This window comes from Phocoena phocoena, chromosome 1 (genome assembly GCF_963924675.1).
Source record: "Phocoena phocoena chromosome 1, mPhoPho1.1, whole genome shotgun sequence".
Classification (NCBI taxonomy): domain Eukaryota; kingdom Metazoa; phylum Chordata; class Mammalia; order Artiodactyla; family Phocoenidae; genus Phocoena; species Phocoena phocoena.
In genome coordinates, this window is record NC_089219.1 from 15,014,099 (window position 1) to 15,033,944 (window position 19,846).

General features: G+C 56.7%; 1 protein-coding gene across 1 annotated transcript; it reads left to right on the forward strand.

The window, feature by feature from the left end:
• The first annotated feature begins 2,438 nt into the window (after window positions 1–2,438).
• Window positions 2,439–11,023, forward strand: NBL1 (NBL1, DAN family BMP antagonist). The gene is made up of 5 exons (XM_065896313.1): window positions 2,439–2,526; window positions 7,284–7,287; window positions 8,951–9,139; window positions 9,264–9,375; window positions 10,772–11,023. The coding sequence occupies exons 1-5, from the start codon at window positions 2,439–2,441 to the stop codon at window positions 11,021–11,023; spliced, it is 645 nt and encodes a 214-aa protein (XP_065752385.1).
• Window positions 11,024–19,846: the final 8,823 nt, after the last annotated feature.

The following is a 19,846-nucleotide window of genomic DNA, read 5'->3' on the forward strand; positions in this document are numbered from 1 at the left end:
CTCTGCTCTTCTCAGAAGTCAGAGAAGTGAGTTCAGTTTCCGACGTCCCGGATAGTCCTTCTCGGGACTCTCAGACCCTTCTCTGCACACTTAAGCCAAGTGCCTGGCGCTGAGGCGAGGCCGGGCGGAGGTCGAGTGACACTAGGGAACTAAGAGCGCGGACCAGCCCCGGGTCGCACGGCCGGGAGCGGATAGGTTGGGCGCACCGCAGGACTGAGGGAGGACAGTCTCCTGGAGCCGCGGCTCGGTGGACTGGGGCGCCACACCCTCGGAGCAAGACTGCAGCACCCGGTTCCCACAAAAAGGAATACTTCCATCTTTGTCACCCGGAGGCCTGGCACGGCCCGATGGCCGGGCTGGGGGAAAGTTGGGAGAGAAGTCCGAGCGCAGAGAAATCCGGCGGAGGGCGCTTTAGAACGAGCCGGGGCGCCGGGCTCTCTGCCCTGCCCCTAGGGCGCCGATCAGGGCGGCCCCGGTAGCTCCGCCGCGCCGTCGGACCGCGCCGGAGCCCGGCCCGGGGCTCGAGGGCGACGGGGAGAAGGGGCCGGGGCCCCGGGCGGCTGAGGCGCCCCCTCCTGCGCGCCCGGAGGGAGCGGCCCAGCGCGCCCGCCCGCTCTTTCTTTTTCGCGTCCCTCCCTCCACTGCCCCCGCCCTCGCTCCCTATTTGGAGCGGAGACACCCCTGACGTCGGAGCCGCTCGGCTCGCCGCTCCCCCGCACCGCGCGCCCGCCTGGGGCCGCAGACAGCGCGCAGCGCAGCTCAGCCGAGCCTCGCGGGGCCGCCGCCAGCCCTGCCGGCCGCCTCCCCGAGCCTCCCGGGGGCGCCGAGCCTGCCCCCCGCGGCCCGCAGACAGCTCCGCAGGAACCGGCGGGCGCGCCGCGCTTCCCACAGCCGCCGCGCGCGCGGTAAGTCCCGCCCGGGCCGGCACGCGGGCGCCCAGCTTCCAGAGGCTTCGGCCGCAGGCGCAGCGCCGCGCCCCCGGCCCGCCCGCCAGCCCAGGGCACCGTGCGGAGGCGCCGCCGCCGAGCCCGAGAGCGCTGGGGGCTCGGGGCGCCGGGTCTGGGGACGTGGGCGCGGCACGGGGTGGCCAGGGAGCACCCCTGCGCCCCGAGCCGGTCCCCCGACTCAACAGGGGTTTCCATTTCTCGGTAGGAGTTCCGCGGCCAAGAGAGAAAGGGAGGGAGATGCGCGGCCGAGAGAAAGCCGGGCGGGTCGAGGGCGGGTCGGGCCGCGCGGCCGCCGGGGCAGCGCCCGGAGCTCGGCCGCGGGGCTCGCGCGTCCCCGCTGCCCTGTCCGGGCCTCGCCGCGCCGCGAGCCTCTCCACTCCCGTACGTTTCTGCCTCCTTTTTGTCTCTCTCTGTGTTTCTGTCTCCCCATCTGCGTGTCTCCGTCTATTTCCGTTCCTCTCTTTCTCTGGTTCTGGCCCCTTTCTTTCTGTTTCTCCGCTTCTGCCTGTTTTCCATTTCCCTGGGTTTGTGCCTCTGCCTTTATGTTTTCTCTCCGTCTCTCCGCCTGCCCCGCTGTGGGAGTCTCTCTCTGAGTTCCTGCGTCTTCCTGGTCCCCCGCCCTCAAATTCGGACAGCGCCCCCAGCCCGGGTCGGAGGCACGGGGCCCCCACCGGGGCTCGTGAATAGTTTCCTAGACCTGGTAAAAGAAGCGAAACCCTCCTCCTACTTTCCGCCTGCCCCGGGGGACTGGCCTGGGTCATCCCCCTGGAACTGAGTCTGGGGCAGGGGAGCCAGCCTTTCCGGGGGCTCAGTTTTCTTAAGAGTTCCACCCCCGCGAGGCGGCCTGGACAACTGGGCCGTGCTGCCGGCCACCTGCCCGCCCCGCTCCCTGGGCGGGGCGATTCTGATCTTTTACACGCCGCAGTAAAGGGGGCAGCTGGCCGCCTTGGCGTGGCCAGGGGGTTGGCCGGCACCCGGGGAGAAGGGCACATTTTCAGGCTTTCCGAGGTCCTCGCCCAGCTGGAGGACACCAGCCTGTAACTACGGGAACCCCAGGAAAACAGAGGTCAGGGCCGGAGGCCAAAGGCTGGGCGCTGATGGGGGATGGGGGTGGGGAAGCAATTTGTCAACAAGGAGCCCCTCACCCTTTGTTACTGTGGAAACCACCAGCCTCCTGAAACTCCTCCAGTTGCTGGGGCCGCTTGGGTGTGGTTTGCCTTTGGTTGGGGCCAAAGAAAAGGCGAGGCTGGGGCATTTCGTCGGTGACCCCCCCATCCCCACCCTTGCGAGCTGGACCTCTTTCTCTTGGGCCTGTGTGCTAGAGGGTGGACCCAGGAGGATGTGCTGTGCATTAGCCGCATACATCTTCATCCTTTTAGAGTGAAATTTCCAACTGAGTTCTCTCCTCCCCACCCCCACCCCCAAGGGTCGCAGACTGCGGGAGCGGGCAGGGATGCTGGTGAAGTCTGCAGCGGGACTTCTGCTGAGCAGATGTGTAGGCCGGCCCTGCAGCAGCTCATTAGCATCGATTTGTTTTGGAGACAGTTTTCAGTCAGGAGGGTCTGCGGGCAGGCGGGCCGTGGTCTGGGCTGGGGGGCTGTAGCCAGGGAGGTGGAGCTGCTTGGCAGAGATGGGCAGGCCTTTGGGGCACGGGCTTGGCCCTGCGTGTCCGCCCCTGGACGGTTGGTTCATGCTCTGCCAGCGCTGACGGAAGGAAGGAAGCCACCCTGTGGTGACTGGGGTCATGGAATCACAGTGGCCTTAAGCAGCGCGCTGGAGCCAGGCTCCTCGTGAGGGAATCTGCTAGGATGGACTTTCCCAGGCCGTGCTTCCCATTTCACAGGGGCAAATGAGAGGCCTGGGCAGGTGAAACGAGTGGTCAGTGGCCTCTAAACACTGTACTGTCCTGCCTCCAGGCACACAGGGAGTCAGCGGGTGAGCTTGGGCCTGAACTTGTCCTTGGACCCCAGAGTGGGCCTGCTGAGCTGATCAGGGCTGGGGTCTGACCCTGGCTCGCCCCTCCCTTCAGTTGCACCATTCAAGGAAGTCCCCTGCGCTCATTCCAAGACCTGCGGCGGTTGCCTCACTCCTGCTGACCCCCAAGCCTAGGGCTGCGGCCACAGATGCCACACCCTCTGCACCCAGCAGCATGTACGCCCCGGCAGCCAGGCCCAGCCTGTTTGCTCGAAGTTGCTGGTCTCTCTGGGACCCTTTCCCTTCAGTCAGTGGCCCAAGAATTAGAGTCTGAGTGGGATCTTCCTCTCCGCTCCCACCCTGGCAGCACAGACAGTTCATAAAACCCTCGCCCAGCCATCATCTTGTTTGAGTTTCCCCTAAACCCATTTTCTTGGAGGCAGATGCAACCCCGGGGTTCAGATATTCTCAGGACGCATTCAGGATCCAGTGGGAGGGAGGGGGAGGGGGAGGGGAGGGGTAAGGGGGTGTGGGGGAGGGGGGAGGGGGAGACAGAAGGGTGTCGGCAGAGTTTAGGGAGGATGAGCCGCCCTGGGTGACTCAAAGCTAGCACTCGTAGTGACCTCTGCTGAGGACATCCTGTGACAGGTGTCCTCTCCTGAAATTTCCATGCCCTCTTCAGTTCAATTCTCACAACTGCCCTAAGAGGCAGCTACCCCCACTTTGCAGGTGAGAAAACTGAGGCACAGAAAAGTTAAAGGGGCTGAGCTAGGGTTTGAACTGGGGTCTGTCACAGTCTATTGTGAATAAAGGAGACCCAGACCCGGCCCTTTGTGTGTGTCAGGGTGGGGCAGGGGGTGGGGGGAGAACAGGGAGAGGAAGGGACTGGGAGCATCTGGTCTGATCAGTTTGAAAAATAACCCACCCCACACCCCACATGCTTTCTGTGCGAATCCAGACGTCACCAGAGCCCACAGGTAGAAACTTCCATCTGAATCCGCTGGGGCCTTAGGTGGGAAGGATTTCCAGAGGAGGTTTCGGAAAGCAGAAGTTAAAGTTGGGGAGAGGCTTGCCGCCTTCTAAGCATTTGCTGGCCCTGCCCTCCAGCTGCTCCCACACCAGGCTGGTTGCTGGGAACCGAAGGCCTGGTGTGTGCGTGTGTGTGTGTGTGTGTGTGTGTGTGTGTGTGTGTGTGTGTTTGGGGGTGAGTGGACCATTGTACCAAGAACATTCTGGTGTACCTGGCCTTAAGGACCCTGAATATTCAGATTTATCCCAAAGAGGAAAGGGGAGGGTGATTATTCACTTGTTTTACTAAATCAACTCCTTGTTGTGCAATGGGTGCTCTACGGTAGGTGCGGACGGGCCAGAGGTCTTCCTTGAAATCTAGGCCCCTCTGGTGAATTTCAGGTTTGATTCCAGGCACTAGGCCTAGGCAGTGGGGTGGGTGACCCCTGTCTGCATTGCTGTTACGGGGGACCCTTCCCTGGGGAGTTGGGGGGCTCTTGACCTGGCTGGTCCTCAGAATCATGTGGGAGTGAATACAGATGCCTGGGTTGCACCCCACAACCCAGAGTGTGGGGTCGGGATATCTAGGGCTGGGGCCCGGGCTTCTGAGTTGTTGGCAAGCATCTCAGGGAAGATGCTAGGTTCTGGTAAGCGTGAAACGTAGAGAGGACTCCACAGGCCCGACCCCGAAGCTTGAGTTCTTGCTGCCCCACCCCCGTCCTTCCCCAGGAAGCTGCCGGGGCAGGTGTCCTGTGTCTGCTCACTGCCCTCGTCCCCTGCGTGGGAGACATGGGCCGGCACTTCCTTGTTCTGTGCCTCAGTTTCCACGGGGCTGGAGTGGGTCGGCTGTGTCCCCTCCCCTGCCAGGGGCCTTCTCTCTGTGTTGCTGGCAGCCTCAGATGTGTCAGGTGTCGGCACAAGGCCTCTGAGGATCCGGAGGGCTTGGATTGGGGAGTGGACAGTGGGGTGATAGGAAGGTACCCACCCTGGGCTGAGGGTGCCCTGGTTGTGGCCTCCCCACGACTCGGAGGAAGGGCGGCGCCGTACCTTCTGCAAGGCTCCAGGGAGCCAGGGGCTGGCCACGGGGAGTCCAGGCTGGGATTTGAACTCTGCCCCATGGGGCGCCCGTGCTTCCAACCCTGGCTGTGGCTGAGCCCCGGAGTGCTGACGGGTAAGAGACGCAGCTGCTGGGGCGGGAAGCCCCAGCCTCTTGCTTGCTCCAGGTCATTCCCCGTCGCCCTGTCTTCCTCTTCTGTGAAACTCTTAGTGGTTACCCTGCTGCTGTCCAGTTCAAATCTTAGCTTTAGTGAATGCTAACTGTGTCAGCTTGGGCAAATCTCTTTTGCAGACCCAGTGCCTCGGTTTCTTCATCCGTAAAATGGGGGAGATACCATATCTGTCTCCTAGGGTTGTTATAAGGACCAAATAAGTGAATATACATAAAAGCCTTAGAACGGTATCTGGCCCACAGTTAGCAGCAGCTCTTACTACTAGGAGGCTGGGAGGGCTGTGCTGGGCTGATACCCGTAAACCCCCTTTCTGGCCTTGCCCGTGCAGTTCCCTCAACCACGGGTAACTAATTGTACTCCTGAGTTCAATCCAGAATTGAGAATCTCTCCTCCCCCGGCCCCTCCAGCTGTCTGACTGCCCCGCACTGAACAGCTGCTTCCTCTTCACCCACCTCCCTCGACCTCCCCTCCAGGCTCTGAGCTCCCCAGGCCCCCACCCTCGCTGCCCTCTCCGCCCTCCTAGAAGGTGCCTGGTAAACCATTGTCAAACTGCAGGGAACCGCCTGGCCTGGGGAAGGGCACTGCTTGGCCTGACTTGCTGGGGGCCTCGGGACAACCCCTCTGCAAAGCAAGAGGATCGGCTTGGGGGATCCCCTTCCCGCCCTGGCGTTCTGAGACTCCCGTGACTTGTCGTGTGACCTTCAGGGCGGGAGGAAGGGATGAGAATCTGGGTGAGGCTCTCAAGTCTCAGGAAGGAAGGTCCGACTGCTGGATCAAAAAAAAAAAAAATCAGCTGAGCTACTGCCTGAAAAAACAAAACACAAGCCAACAAAAAATAAAACCTGCTAGCAAAGAGCTGAGTCCAGTGTGAAGGGGGGACAGCACGGGTTCTTGGGGGCTGGACGGGGGTGTGTGTGGGAGACCGGCCCTGCATCCCCCCCGGCTCCCTGCTCCAGCGTCCAGCTTTGGCTCTGATGCCAGCCCAGGCCTCCCCACCATCCCCCTGGGGGAAGGGAACTGGCCTGAGGTGGGTCCCTGCCGGGTGCTGGGTACTTTCATCGCATCCTCCCAGTCATTTTCAAGGAAAGGGCTCTGCTCCCCGTTTTAGGGCTGAGGTCGGTGGGTGCAGAGAGGCAGACTGTACTTCCGGAAGTCACGCAGCTCCTAGGTGGGAGGCCTGGGACTTGAACTTAAGAGGCTCCCGGGGCCATGCTTCGGCTGGAGCTCAGGGCTGCTGGCCTGGGGAGGCTGAGCGCGGCCTGGCCCCTCCTCTGAGGTCCCAGCCAGGGCTTGGTGAGAGGCCGGACCTGGTGGGTTGGGTTATAGCACCCCCTCTGTGGGCCCAGCTGACCTTTAGCTGGGCCCTAGAGAGGGGGGTAGGTAAGGGAGGTGGCCTTCTGCCTCAGTTTATCTCACTTCCCCTCGGCGTCGGCTACAAGCTGACACATGATAACCAGTCCTCACCCTCCAGACCAGTGACTCCCCTGAAACACTCACCGGTGTCCCATCTCCCACTACACCTTGTTATTAACCTCAGCCCCCATCTCAGCTCCGCTCCCCCTTAGCCTGGCCCATAGCGTCAGTCCTAACCTCTCCTAATCCAAACCCCAAACCGGCCCCAGCGCTCATCTCCAGGCTACTTTCATTACAACCTCAGGCTCCGTTCCCGAGCCTAAGGAAACCTAACATCACCCTCTGCCCCACCTGACCTGGCCTTCCTGAGGGATCCTGATGGGGTCAGGCATAGGACAAAAGTCCCCGGACCTCTCTGAGGTCTCTAGGGGCCAGTCTCGCCTGGGGAGGCCCAGGGAGCTCTGGCCTTAGGTGGGTCTCCTCTCCGCTGGTGTGCTACGGTGGTCAGACCCTGGTGCAGAGGCTGATTCCCCAGGGACAGAAAAGGACCTGGTGGGGTGAGAAAGCCTCCTGGATGCTAAGGGTGTTGAAAAATTAGGTTGCCGGTTAGGAACAAGTCCATTCTGTTTTCTTAGGTTGTGGCTGTACTGAAAACATGGGCTTTGCTGTCCACCTTGTGAGTGAGACCGGAAATGTGTGGGTGAGAGCCTGGGTCCTGACACAGACTCCCTTGGGATGGGGCAGACGGTCTGGACTCACCTCCCACTGCTCTCCCCGCTTCACCCCTCCCCACTGGGCTGGGAGCGGGGGTCACCCAGGCGTTGAGAGCCAGTGAGGTGGGACTTGTCTCTGCTTCCGGAGACCTCCTGCAGGGAGAAGGGGCAGGACCTGAGCAGAGCTCGCTGGATAGAGAGAACGGGGCGCTGCAGAGGCGCTCACAGCTCCGCAGGCCGGCCTGGGCCCTCCTTGCAAGCCCAGCTGAGTCAGCCCACGTAGTTAGCCTGCAGGAGCGGGCAAGACCCCCCATCACCTCTCACTTCCAGACTTTTTACCAAATACCCGCCACTCCAGCAGAAGGTGGGCTGAGGGTAGCGTTGTTCGGAATGGCATTTCCAGCCCTGAGCCAGCCTGACTAGTACTGGGCATCTGTGGGACCAGTGGGACCATACTTGGCCCTTGCTCCCACTTCGGCCCCACCCAGGACCCTCTGGGGACTGTCCCAAGACACAGAATCCCAGTCTGACCGAGCTGGACCACTTCTTAAGCCTGGCCTGCATATAAGAACCACCCTGGAAGCTCGTTAAGAAAATGCAGAATCCCACCCCACCCTAGAACTTTCACTTCACTAGTCCTCAGGGAATTCTGACGCTCTACCAGGTTTGGAAACCACCAGTCCAGGGCACCCCACTCATTTCACAGGTGGGGACACAGGCCACAGTGTCCAGGGTCCCACAGCATGTGTGGATTCCAGACTCCCAGTCCAGTGCCTTTTCCCCAATGTCCTGCCCCCAGAGGACCCCTTTGTGAGCATTGCCCTCATTTCCGAATCTCTCTGAAGCCTCCCTCCTCCACAGTTCTTGCAGTGGGAGAGTGGGCGAAACCTACAGAAGATGAAGTTGGGGAACATTGGGAAAATCCCCTTTGAGTCCAAGCCTGCGACACACATTCTGCCCTGCACTGCCATCTCCTGGCAGATTCTGGTATTGCCTTATTAGTGCCTCGCTCCATCCAATTCACAGAGGGTCAAGCCCTTGGCTTGGATTGCCTCGCCTCTTGTTTGACTCAGGTGTGAGGTTGGAGCTGGAGATAGTGATGTGTGTGTAGACTCAGGGCTTGGGGCTCTGATGGGGCATCCAAACGAGAAGTACAGTCTAGTTTGGGGCTCGTTTTTTCACCTGAGGTCCACGCATCCAAGGTGGCACAAGAATTCACAGTGACATGAAGATGGTTAGCTTTGCTGACAACCGTGGCAGCATGTCCAGGAGACCCGCTGGCTGGCCAGCCCCTCGAGGACCCACAACATCGCAGTGAGGAGGGAGCTAATGATTGTTCAATACTCAACGGGGTGCTTGGAAACTGAGTGTCTGGCTCAGTACTTGCAATAATCATTGCCACACACAGCATCACCATCCCCCTTTAGATGAAGCAAGTGAGGCACAGAGATAAAAAGTAACTTGCTCAAAGCTACAAAGTAAGTTGTAAAGATAACTAACACATGTGGGATGTGTGTGATCTGCTAGTCTCTCCACTCAGGGCTTCTCATGAAATACCTTGTTTAATCTCCATGATACCCATCTGATGCGCGTACAATTAGCAGCCCCAGTTTTGAGGTTCATACAGGAGAAATAACTTGTCCAGGATTGTGCTTGGCTAGTAAGTGGCAGAGGTAGGATTTAAACCCAGGCAGTCAGAGCCATGCTGTAACACCGCTGCCCCCCTGCCCTCTGCCCAGCCTCCTGGACCCTGCTGGCCTCACCTGCAGTCTGTACTCAGTTCAAGGGCTCCAAAGGTCACGGGCACGATGCTTCGGGTCCTGGTGGGGGCTCTCCTCCCCGCCATGCTGCTGGCTGCTCCACCGCCCATCAACAAGCTGGCACTGTTCCCGGATAAGAGCGCCTGGTGCGAGGCCAAGAACATCACCCAGATCGTGGGCCACAGCGGCTGTGAGGCCAAGTCCATCCAGAACAGGTGGGATCCCGGGGTGGTGGGTGGAAGGGATGAGGACACGGGCCCGGGAGGGAGGAAGAGGACAGGGCTGCCCATTCTCGCCTCCACCGTGGTGACACGGATGCGGTGGGCTCTCCTCCCGCAGGGCGTGCCTGGGACAGTGCTTCAGCTACAGCGTTCCCAATACCTTCCCGCAGTCTACAGAGTCCCTGGTGCACTGCGACTCGTGCATGCCGGCCCAGTCCATGTGGGAGATCGTGAGTACGGCTGCCCGCTCCCGCCCAGCTTCCGCACAGAGCCGGCGCCGGTCTGGGCCACAAGTGCTTAGTGAGGCCCCACTGTGTGCAGGGTTCGAGCCTCGTGCTGGAGATACAGACATGGTCCTTGCCGCGTGATGGCTCACTAGTCTGACACCAGCATGTACAGGGCAAGAAGCTCTGTTCTGATGTCAGTCACATGCTGAAATCCTTTCGGTGGCTTCCCATTGTTATAGGATGAGACCAAAATCTTTGCCAGACCCCGTAAGGCCTGTCCACAAGGCGTGGTCTGGCTCACCAGGCCTTCTAGCGTCATCTTGCCCCTCTCACCTTCGTCACTAGCTTGACCCTGACACCAATCCCGCCTCCTTTCAGTCTCTCTTGTCCGCTTACGACCACTGCAGGGCCTTTGCACATGCTCTTTTCCCCGTTTGGCTTACCTTTCTCCTCCTCCCCCCCCCTAGTTAAATCCTAGTCATTCCTCTGCGCTTGGCTCAGGCATCATTTTCTCAGAACCCCTTTCCTGATCCCCCAGGCACTGTGTACTTCTGCTTTGAGCATCTGTCACACGCACAGTTTTTCATCTGCATTTGGGTGATTTTGACAAGTCTGTTTCCTCTGCTAGATTCTGAGTTCCTTGAAGGACCATGCCTGTCCTTGTGTCCCCAGAGCTGGCATGGAGAAGGTGCCCTGTGGAAGGAGGGAGGGAGAGACAAGGAGGAAGGAAAGGAAAAAGAAAGGGCAGCTAGTGGCGTGACAACAGGGGAAGAGTGAACGCTAACGGGGCTCGTACAGGACGAGCCTTGGCTGGGTGGAGTGGGGGGGGGTGTTGGGAGGAGCTCGCTGAGGAAGTGATGTCTGGGCTCGGGTCCAAAGGTTGAGTAGAAATTAAGTGGGCAAAGTCTAGGGCGGTGGGGAGGGGATGGGTGGGGCAAGGACCTCCTAGGCAGAGGGAATGGCATGTGCAAAGTCTCAGGCAGATCAGGCAGGACAGAGTTGGTGGGAGTGGGGCAAGGTCAGGGGTGGAGAGAGAGGTCCTCTGGGGGTCAACCTCAAGGTCCTGGGTGGCCTGAGTCAGGAGTCGGTTTTTCTGCGAGAGCAGTGGGAGCCCTGGTGGGGGGAATTTCAGGCAGGGGCGGACCACTTGGGTCCCCTCAAGGTGCCCTCTGGCTACTGTGGGGATGGGCAGGAAAGTGGCAGGACGTGAGGAGACAGGTCAGGTGGCTCCTGCAGGGACTCACCCCCCTCCCCCTGGACGGGCCCAGGTGTCCCAGGTGGCCTCAGGCTTCTGGGGTCTCTGGGATTCTTGGTCCCATGAGGAGTGTTACCCTTGGGGCCTTCCTGCCTGCCCCAGGCCCTTGGAAACCTCTCTCCCCTTCTCTCCTGCCCTCCGCAGGTGACCTTGGAGTGCCCTGGCCATGAGGAGGTGCCCAGGGTGGACAAGCTGGTGGAAAAGATCCTGCACTGCAGCTGCCAGGCATGCGGCAAGGAGCCCAGTCACGAGGGGCTGAGCGTCTATGTGCAGGGCGAGGATGTGCAGGGCTCCCAGCCCGGCCTCCACTCCCACCCGCACCCTGGCGGGCAGCCCCCCGAGCCCGAGGATCCCCCTGGGGCCCCCCATGCAGAGGAAGAGGGGGCTGAGGACTGAGGCCCCCGACTCTTCCTCCCCTCTCGTTCCCTGTGGAATGTGGGGTCTCACCCTCCCGGGGAAGAGTTGGGGGAGCGGCTGAAGCCCCCCTTTGGCACTGGATGGACTTGGATTCAGACTTGGACTTGGACCGCTTCCCGGTTGCCATGGAGATCTGAAGGGGGTGGGACTGGCGCCAAGGTGCACAATTTAATATATTCGCGAGTTGGGGGGAAGAAGCAGAGGTCTTCAGGGTTCTTTATCGGAGGGGGGCTCTCTTCTTTTCTGCCTCCTAGACATGTGCCCTGGGGAGGGGGGATAGTTGGCTAAGCTGCTGAGTTGGGGTGAGGCCGTCCAAGACGCGCCAAGGCCCGCACGGCCCCTCGGTGGGGCAGGGCCCTGAGCTGAGGTCGGGCGCCTTGCCAGTGGCAGCCCTGAGGCAGGGCTAGGAAGACCACTGGCAGAAAGAAGCAGGACGCTCCAGCCCCACCGGCTTCCCCAAAGGCCTCGCACCCCCGTCCCCAGGGCAGCTTCTCCCCGGTGGCCCTCCCTCAGTGGCATGGTTGGGAGTCAGGCCTGGGCAGGACCCTGCTGCCTCCCGGCCCTGGAGCTGGGAGCCAGGCTCCCTGCCTGCCTTGGCTTTCGGGGGTGCGGGGGGGGGGGGGGCGGGGGTAGGGAAGGCAGGGGAGGAGGAGCCTTGCTGGGCCAGGGGGAGGGGATGACGCCCTCGACCAGAGGGCATCCTTCCCTCCTCGCCCTCTCCCAGATCTTAGTGCCTCTCCTTGCCCCCCAGGTTCTAGGCCCCTCAAAGCTGATGGAGCCAGCCTCACCCTCTTGGGAAGCTCTTTCTGAATTTCGGATGCTGGGGAGGGGTCTCCCTTACTCAGAGGTTCCCAGGAGGGACCTGGGTGGGATGGATTCTGGATGAGCCTCAAGGAACGAGGAAGAGGAGGGGTGAGGGCGCGTGGGGCGGCTGTGTTCACTGTGGCTCTGCAGCTGCCTAGTCCCCTCCCCCCACTCCTCGCAGCCGCACTTTAGCCCTAGAGGGGGTGCGGGGCCCCGGGGGGGGTGCTGGGCAGGCGGGCAGGGAAGAACGCCCCTCAGTACCCACAGCTGCCTGCGTCTGCTCTTCTGTCCCAGGGCTGCTGCCAGCCCCACCAGCCCCCTGCCTGGGGGTGCCCCGGCCCTCACGGCTATTCCGACAAGAGCTTCTGGAGCTTGTAACCAGTAGGATGGACCCCGAGTTTTCTCATGAATAAATTTGTTCAACACCTGTGTTCTCTTCCTCACAGGGCAGCCCTGCTGACTCAGGGCTCCCCAAGGGGCGGGAGTCAGGCTGCACGCACATGGAGCCCTGAGCACCCCTCCCTGCATCCTGGTGGCCCTCACCTTCCCGCCATGATGTGCCCCCCGCCGGCTCCTGGCTCCCCACCTCCTGCCTCCGTCCTTGGCTGTTTCTGGCCTCGCATATACGTTGGTTGGGCCTCCAGAACCCCTTTTCTGTCTTTGACCTTTGATCCCTTAGGCCCATGACACCTCTTCACCCTCACGGTGACTCTGCATCAGCCCTTCCCTGCACTCCAGCTGGCTTGGCCTCTGGAGAAGGGGAAACGGACAAAAACTAATGGTTACAAATTGATATAGGATGTGGGGTGCTGTACTAAGTACTTTATATCAATTAACTCGCTGAATCCTCACCACCACCCTGCGATGCAAATACTGCCCTTGTTTTACAGAGGAGGCATCTGAAGTACAGCGGGATGAAGTAATTTGCCCAGGGTGGAGAAATGTCTCCAGTAGGACTTGAACCCAGGCAGTCTGGCTGAATCAGTCTTCTTGGTATAACCTTAGTAACTGCCATTTGCTGACCACCTACTATGTGCGGGGCTGGGTGCTTGACAACTGTGGAGTCCCTTCCCCTTCACGATGACCCTGTGGGTTTGAGATCATCACCTGCATGCAGCTGAGCTCGGGGGCCCCCCAGATTCTCCATTGAGACGGGGCTGGTGGGATGCGTGAGAGCTATGACTCTCTTTCTTCCTTGCACACATTGCTGTGACCACCAATACCAGGCAATTTATAGATACTGTTTCTAATCCACGGAGCATCTTCGTTTTGCAAATGTGAACTGAGGCCTTTGTGCCCTGGGAGTGATTCCCCCAGGCTCGGAGGCAGCGGCGCGCGCGGATTCCAGTCTAGCGCCCTCTAATGATAACAGTTGTGTACTACACACACGATTTCCTCCGGGTACCAAGCCTTCCCTTCATGGCGGCTCTGTACTGTTGTGTAGGTTGTGTACTTCCCAACTACAGAATGGCGCTTCTTGCGGTCGTGCAGGAACTATCCAGGGTGGTCCTGTGTCCTTCGATGTGGAATTGGGTTGGAGAAAAGTATATCTCTCCTGCACGCAGACCTCAGTGACCTCTCAGTCAGGCAGGGATAAGCCCTGGCCATATTAACAGTCCTTCTATACAGCTGGAGGTGGGGACTGACTGGAGGGCACAGAGAAAGTACTCAGAGACCAGGTCCAAATGAAGGACTTCCTGGGGTGGTGTCCTTGGTACTAGGCCTCTGAGACCTGAGCATCAACTTGGCAGGATGAGTCTTGGTCAGGAGCTGCCTTCTTCCTGTGTATGGAACAAGGTGGGGTATAAATGGATAGATACGTAAAGAAATTAATAAGAGCTGGTTGAAAAGGAGGGAGGCAGGTGGGTTGGCACGGCTGGTGGCAGGCGTGGCGTGCTAGCCAGAGTTCAGACTTCACTCACATCGCAGTAAGAGCCCTGGAGGTGTCTGCACAGAACTGGGTTCCAGCGAGACTAAAAGGAGTCTTGTGGGGGGAGGAGGAGGGGGAGGCTGGAGGCCGGCTGGAGACTGCAGTAGTCCAAGCAGGAGGTGATGGAGACCAGAATTGGGTGGGGGCGGGGGAGGCCTAGGGAGGCAGGGCCATGGTAAAGAGGCGGGGCCACACAGGAGAGGCGCTGCTGATTGGATGTGGGAGCAGCGAGTGGGAAGAGCCAGGTCTCCGAGAACAGAGAAGCATCTCTAATTGTGCCAGTTTGCCAACGGGAGTGAGATGTGGATTAGTGACGACCAATTTTTCTCTTCTCCAACCTCAAACTGAACCACCAAGACAGCTCAGAAGAAGAATTGAAGGTCCCCCTCCACCATTCTCCCCAATCCCCGCAAGGGTGGCGGGATTGAAAATCTTTACAAGGGATAAACACTGATGCAGCACTGTCCACGCCGGCCCCTCTCCGGATGGGCGGGTAATTAGTACCGGCTTCCCCTCCTTGTTTGCCTCTATAGAGCCAATAACTCCCATCTAGTTTTCCTCCCATGCTCGGAGCCTCTGGGAAAATCCTGTCTGCCTGGGTTCAAATCCTGACAGGGCTACTTCCTAGCTGTGTGATCTTGAGCAGGTCACTTAAGATCTCTGAGGCTCAGTTTTCCCATTAGTAAGTTGGGGAATAATGATCGCACCGCCTCATTCCTAGGGTCGTGGGAATGAATCAATGTACATGTAGAGCTTAGTGCCTGGCATATAATAGAACCTCAATGAATGTCAGCCATTATAATAATAATTATTGGGAGTAAATGATTGGCCCACAACTGCTGGTGGTTGGGCTGATTGTTTTCTTCATTAATTCATTGAACATATATTTATGGCAACCTAATATGTGCTGAGGATACAACAGTGAACAAAGCAGACAAATCCCTGCCCTCAGTTAACCAGTTGGTTAATGCCTCCTGCGAGAGCAGCTCTGAGCAGACCTCACGACCTCCCTGGACCTTGGTTTCTCCATCTCTGTCATGAGCAGCTCTCCTTGGTCCCCTATGTACTGACAGGCATGGAGATCTGGGACAGAGGACTTCCTAAGACTCAGCTGTCCCATTGTGGCACAAGCCTTCTCCTCTAGGGAGGGAGCACCCTGTGGCTAGAAGTACTAAAACACTGAGCATCCTTGAAGGTCCCTCTCTACCCTGAAATGTTAAGGACATTCAAGACCATATTATTCCATGACTGAATTGACAAATTCAGGTGCGTACGCAGAACTTCTGAAGTTCTTAAATTCAAGATAATAACTGTGGCCACAAGGTGGCACCACCAGCCAGGCCCAGTCTTGAAAAATTATTTTTTTGAATTTTATCTATTATTTTATACAGCAGGTTCTTATTAGTTATCCATTTTATACATGTTAGTGTATACATGTCAATCCCAATCTCCCAATTCATCACACCACCTCCCCCCCACGCCCCCCCGCCACTTTCCCCTCCTTGGTGTCCATACGTTTGTTCTCTACATCTGTGTCTCTATTTCTGCCCTGCAAACCGGTTCATCTGTACCATTTTCCTAGGTTCCACATATATGCGTTAACATACGGTATTTGTTTTTCTCTTTCTGACTTAAATTCACTCTGTATGACAGTCTCTAGATCCATCCACGCCTCTACAAATGACCCAATTTCATTCCTTTTTATGGTTGAGTAATATTCCATTGTATATATATACCACATCTTCTTTATCCATTCATCTGTCGATGGGCATTTAGGTTGCTTCCATGTCCTGGCTATTGTAAATAGTGCTGCAATGAACATTGGGGTGCATGTGTCTTTTTGAATTATGGTTTTTTTCTGGGTATATGCCCAGGAGTGGGATTGCTGGGTCATATGGTAATTCTATTTTTAGTTTTTTAAGGGACCTCCATACTGTTCCCCATAGTGGCTGTATTAATTTACATTCCCACCAACAGTGTAAGAGGGTTCCCTTTCCTCCAACACCCTCTCCAGCATCTGTTGTTTGTAGATTTTCTGTTGATGCCCATTCTAACCGGTGTGAGGTGATACCTCATTGTAGTTTTATTTGCACTTCTCTAATAATTAGTGATGTTGAACAGCCTTTCATGTGCTTCTTGGCCATCTGTTCGTCTTCTTTGGAGAAGTGTCTATTTAGGTGTTCTGCCCAATTTTGGATTGTGTTGTTTGTTTTTTTAATATTGAGCTACATGAGCTGTTTATATATTTTGGAGCTTAATCCTTTGTCCGTTGATTCGTTTGCAAACATTTTCTCCCATTCTGAGGGTTGTCTTTTCGTCTTGTTTGTAGTTTCCTTTGCTGTGCAAAAGTTTCATTAGGTCCCATTTGTTTATGTTTGTTTTTATTTCCATTACTCTAGGAGGTGGATCAAAAAAGATCTTGCTGTGATTTATGCCAAAGAGTGTTCTTCCTATGTTTTCCTCTAAGAGTTTTATAGTGTCTGGTCTTACATTTAGGTCTCTAATCCATTTTGAGTTTATTTTTGTGTATGGTGTTAGGGAGTGTTCTAATTTCATTCTTGTACATGTAACTAGCTGCTCAGTTCTCCCAGCACCACTTATTGAAGGTACTGTCTTTTCTCCATTGGATAGCCTTGCCTCCTTTGTCATTGGTTAGGTGACCATAGGTGCGTGGGTTTATCTCTGGGCTTTCTATCCTCTATCATTGGTCTATATTTCTGTTTTTGTGCCAATACCATATTGTCTTGATTAGTGTAACTTTGTAGTATAGTCTGAAGTCTGGGAGCCTGATTCCTCCAGGTCTGTTTTTTTCCCTCAAGAATGCTTTGGCTATTTGGGGTCTTTTGTGTCTCCATACAAATTTTAAGATTTTTTTGTTCTAGTTCTGTAAAAAATGCCATTGGTAATTTGATAGGGATTGCATTGAATCTGTAGATTGCTTTGGGTAGTATAGTCATTTTCACAATATTGATTCTTCCAATCCAAGAACATGGTATATCTCTCCACCTGTTTGTATCATCTTTAATTTCTTTCATCAGTGTCTTATAGTTTTCTGCGTACAGGTCTTTTGTCTCCCTAGGTAGGTTTATTCCTAGGTATTTTATTCTTTTAGTTGCAATGGTAAATGGGAGTTTTGGGTGTTGGTTATAGCAAAGTACAGCTCATAATATAACAAGCATTTGTTAATCTATCAAAAAGAATGAACAAATGCTAACATTTTTGGTCATGTTTTCTTTAGTTTTTTTTTTGGCCACGACGTGAGGCTTGCTGGGATCTTGGATCCCCGACCAGGGATCGAACCCAGCCCCAGAAGTGAAAGTGCCGAGTCCTAACCACTGGGCTGCCAGGGAATTCCCTAGATTTAAAAAAATGATTCTATTCTATTCTATTTAATTTTATTATTGAAGTGTAGTTGATTTGCAATGCTGTGCCAATCTCTGCCGTGCAGCAGTGATTCAGTTATACACATAGAGACATTCTTTTTTTATATTCTTTTCCATCAGGGTTTATCACAGGATATTGAATATAGTTCCCTGTGCTATACATTAGGGCCTTGCTGTTTATCCATTCTAAATGTAATAGTTTGCATCTACCAACCCCAAACTCCCAGTCCATCCCTCTCCCTCCCCCTAGTTTTTTGTGTTTTAAATAAAGGAATCAAACTGAAAGAGCTAAAGCAGAGGGACTAATATTCTATTTCACTATATACTTTTAATTTTCACAAAGCTAAAGTTTATCAGCCACCTCCTCTGTGCAAAATGGTTTAAATACTCACCCCATGTTTATCTCCACTACCCCAGTTTCATAGCAGCAGAGAAATGAAGAGGCTTTGCCAAGGTCACAGAGCAAGTAGCAGAATCAGGATTATAAACCCAGGTCACTGGGCTCCAAAGTGTGTTCCACACAGCACTTCTCAGTTTTGCTGTTGCTCACATCAAAAATCCCTGGGCTGAAGGAGTTACTGAAGAGCTGAATGCATTCCCGTTGTACAGATGGGAACACTGAGGCCAATAGCCAGCACTGACACAGCACTGTAAAATTTACAGGTGACACCAACAACCCTGTGAGTGGGTAGAGGAGAAAACAGTGGCTCAAGGAGATGGAGTCGCCAACCCTAAGTCCACAGAGCTGGTTAGCAGTGGAGCTGGGATCCCAAGTCTGATCTTTCTGGTTCTCTGCCCAGTGCTTGGTATCCTGTTCCTTGAGGCACGACAGAAATTGTCACAGTGGTGCAGGTGGCGTTGGGAGGGAGAACAGTCCTCCTCCTGCTGCACAGACCCATCTGCAGGCAGGGCTGGGATTCTGGGTGCCAAATAGTGGTTTGGGGGGAGCATGGGGGTGTGCAGGGTCTTGAAGATTCTCTGCCTTGGACGTCATTGGGCAGACCCGAGTTTCAGTTCCACTTGATCACTAGCTGCTGGTGACCTTGAGTGAGGCCCTTGGCCTCTCTGAGCCCCAGTTTAACACCTACCTCTTAGCATTATTGTATTGGTAGGAATAGTATAATAAAGTTCCTGGAATACAGCAGGAACCTTAAACATGGGAGGTAATATTTTCCTGCTCCTGTGGAGGGGAAAAGACCCCGTTCTACCCTAGATTCCCTTTACATTCCTCTCCATTTCCTTTTTTTCTATAGCAATTATCACTCTATGACTACTTTAAACGTTTCTTATGCTTATTATTGTATGTCTCCTTCCTATAGACTGTAAGTTCAATGAAGTTGGATCTTTGTTTTGGTTACTGTAGTGTCCAGATTGGGCAAAACAGTGCCTGACACCTCGTAGGTGCTCAGTATAAATGTTTGTTGAATCCACGATATCAAACTGTGACATGTCAGGTAGAGACCCTTCTTAGTTCTGGTTGGGGGTGGGTGGAATACACAGCAGCGTTGCACAGGGTGTGCCCCGCCCCACCCCTCTACCTGCAGTGACTCCACCCCACCTGGCCAGGGGATTCCCCAATCTGTTCCCACTCTTGGGTAGACTGGGAGTGCCAACACCTCGGGGTCTTCATCCTTAGCACCTGGAGCTGTCAGGGGGCAGGATGGTTTCTGCTCGGAAGGATTGTGAGGGGGAGGTAGCCATCTGTTTAAAGGTTTGAAGGAAGTATTATATAGGCTATGGCATATTATATACAATAGATATGTACGTGTGTGTAGTATTATATATGTTTACATATATGTCAAGCGATCTGCCCAATACCTCCCAGCGGGCTCCCCCTGGTAGCGGGTAGGCAGCCCCACAATGGGGAGCAGCCCTGGGTGAAGGCGGGCCACAGCCTCCTCCTCTGAGATCCTCCTGCGCCCCGTGTGGGTGGGGAGGGGCATGCGGGGGGTGGAGGCTGCTAGAGCTGGGAGGCGACCTGGCGCAGCCGGAGTGCTCGGGTCATCCCTCTGCAAACCTGGGGGTACCAGGAACCCCGCCCGCCTGCTAGTCCTGGGCTCGGCTCTCCCCGCCCACCGCGGGGCTGGGCGCAGGCTCCGCGGCGCGGGGACAGCGCGCTCCTGGAAGCAGCCACCGCTCTTCCGTGCGCGCCGGCCCCTCGCGGAGGCTCCCGGTCCCTGGGCGCCTGCCCGGCCCGCGGCCGCTTTTTCCTTTCCTGGCCCCGAGGCTCCTGCCGCAGTCGCCGGCGGCGGAGCAGCGCTCAGCGCCCCAGGTACCGAGCGCGGGAGGGAGCGGGGCCGGCGACCCGCGGCCGGGCGGAGAAGGGGCGGAGGCGCGTCCGCGGCTCCTTCTCTCTCCCTGCGGGCCGGCCCGGCATCCTCCCTCTCGCTGCGGGGACCGTGTCCGCCCGAGCCCGGGGTGCCTCTGCGCTGGCTCTGAGACCTGCCTTCCCCGCCAGGGGCTTTGCTCTGGCGCGTGGAACCCCCTACCCTGCAACCCCCAGCACCACGGCTCCCCACCTGGCTCACCCCCACTACGCCCACCTGCCGCGGGGCGGCCTGGATAGCGCCCACTCGCCCTGGGTTCCCACCTCCCTGGGTCCCTGCTCTCGACCCATCTTACCGCCCGTCCCCTCTAGGGGCTCTGCTCCCACCCGGCCAAACGCTCCCAGAGTCAGCGTCCCGG

What these genes read in the sequence shown, in the direction of transcription:
- NBL1 (XM_065896313.1), top strand. Translation starts at nt 2,439, where the DNA reads ATGTGTAGGCCGGCCCTGCAGCAGCTCATTAGCATCGATTTGTTTTGG. An exon ending in GCCAAGTCCATCCAGAACAG is followed by an intron (nt 9,140 to 9,263) that starts GTGGGATCCCGG and finishes CTCCTCCCGCAG; the next exon opens with GGCGTGCCTGGGACAGTGCT. An exon ending in CCCAGTCCATGTGGGAGATC is followed by an intron (nt 9,376 to 10,771) that starts GTGAGTACGGCT and finishes TGCCCTCCGCAG; the next exon opens with GTGACCTTGGAGTGCCCTGG.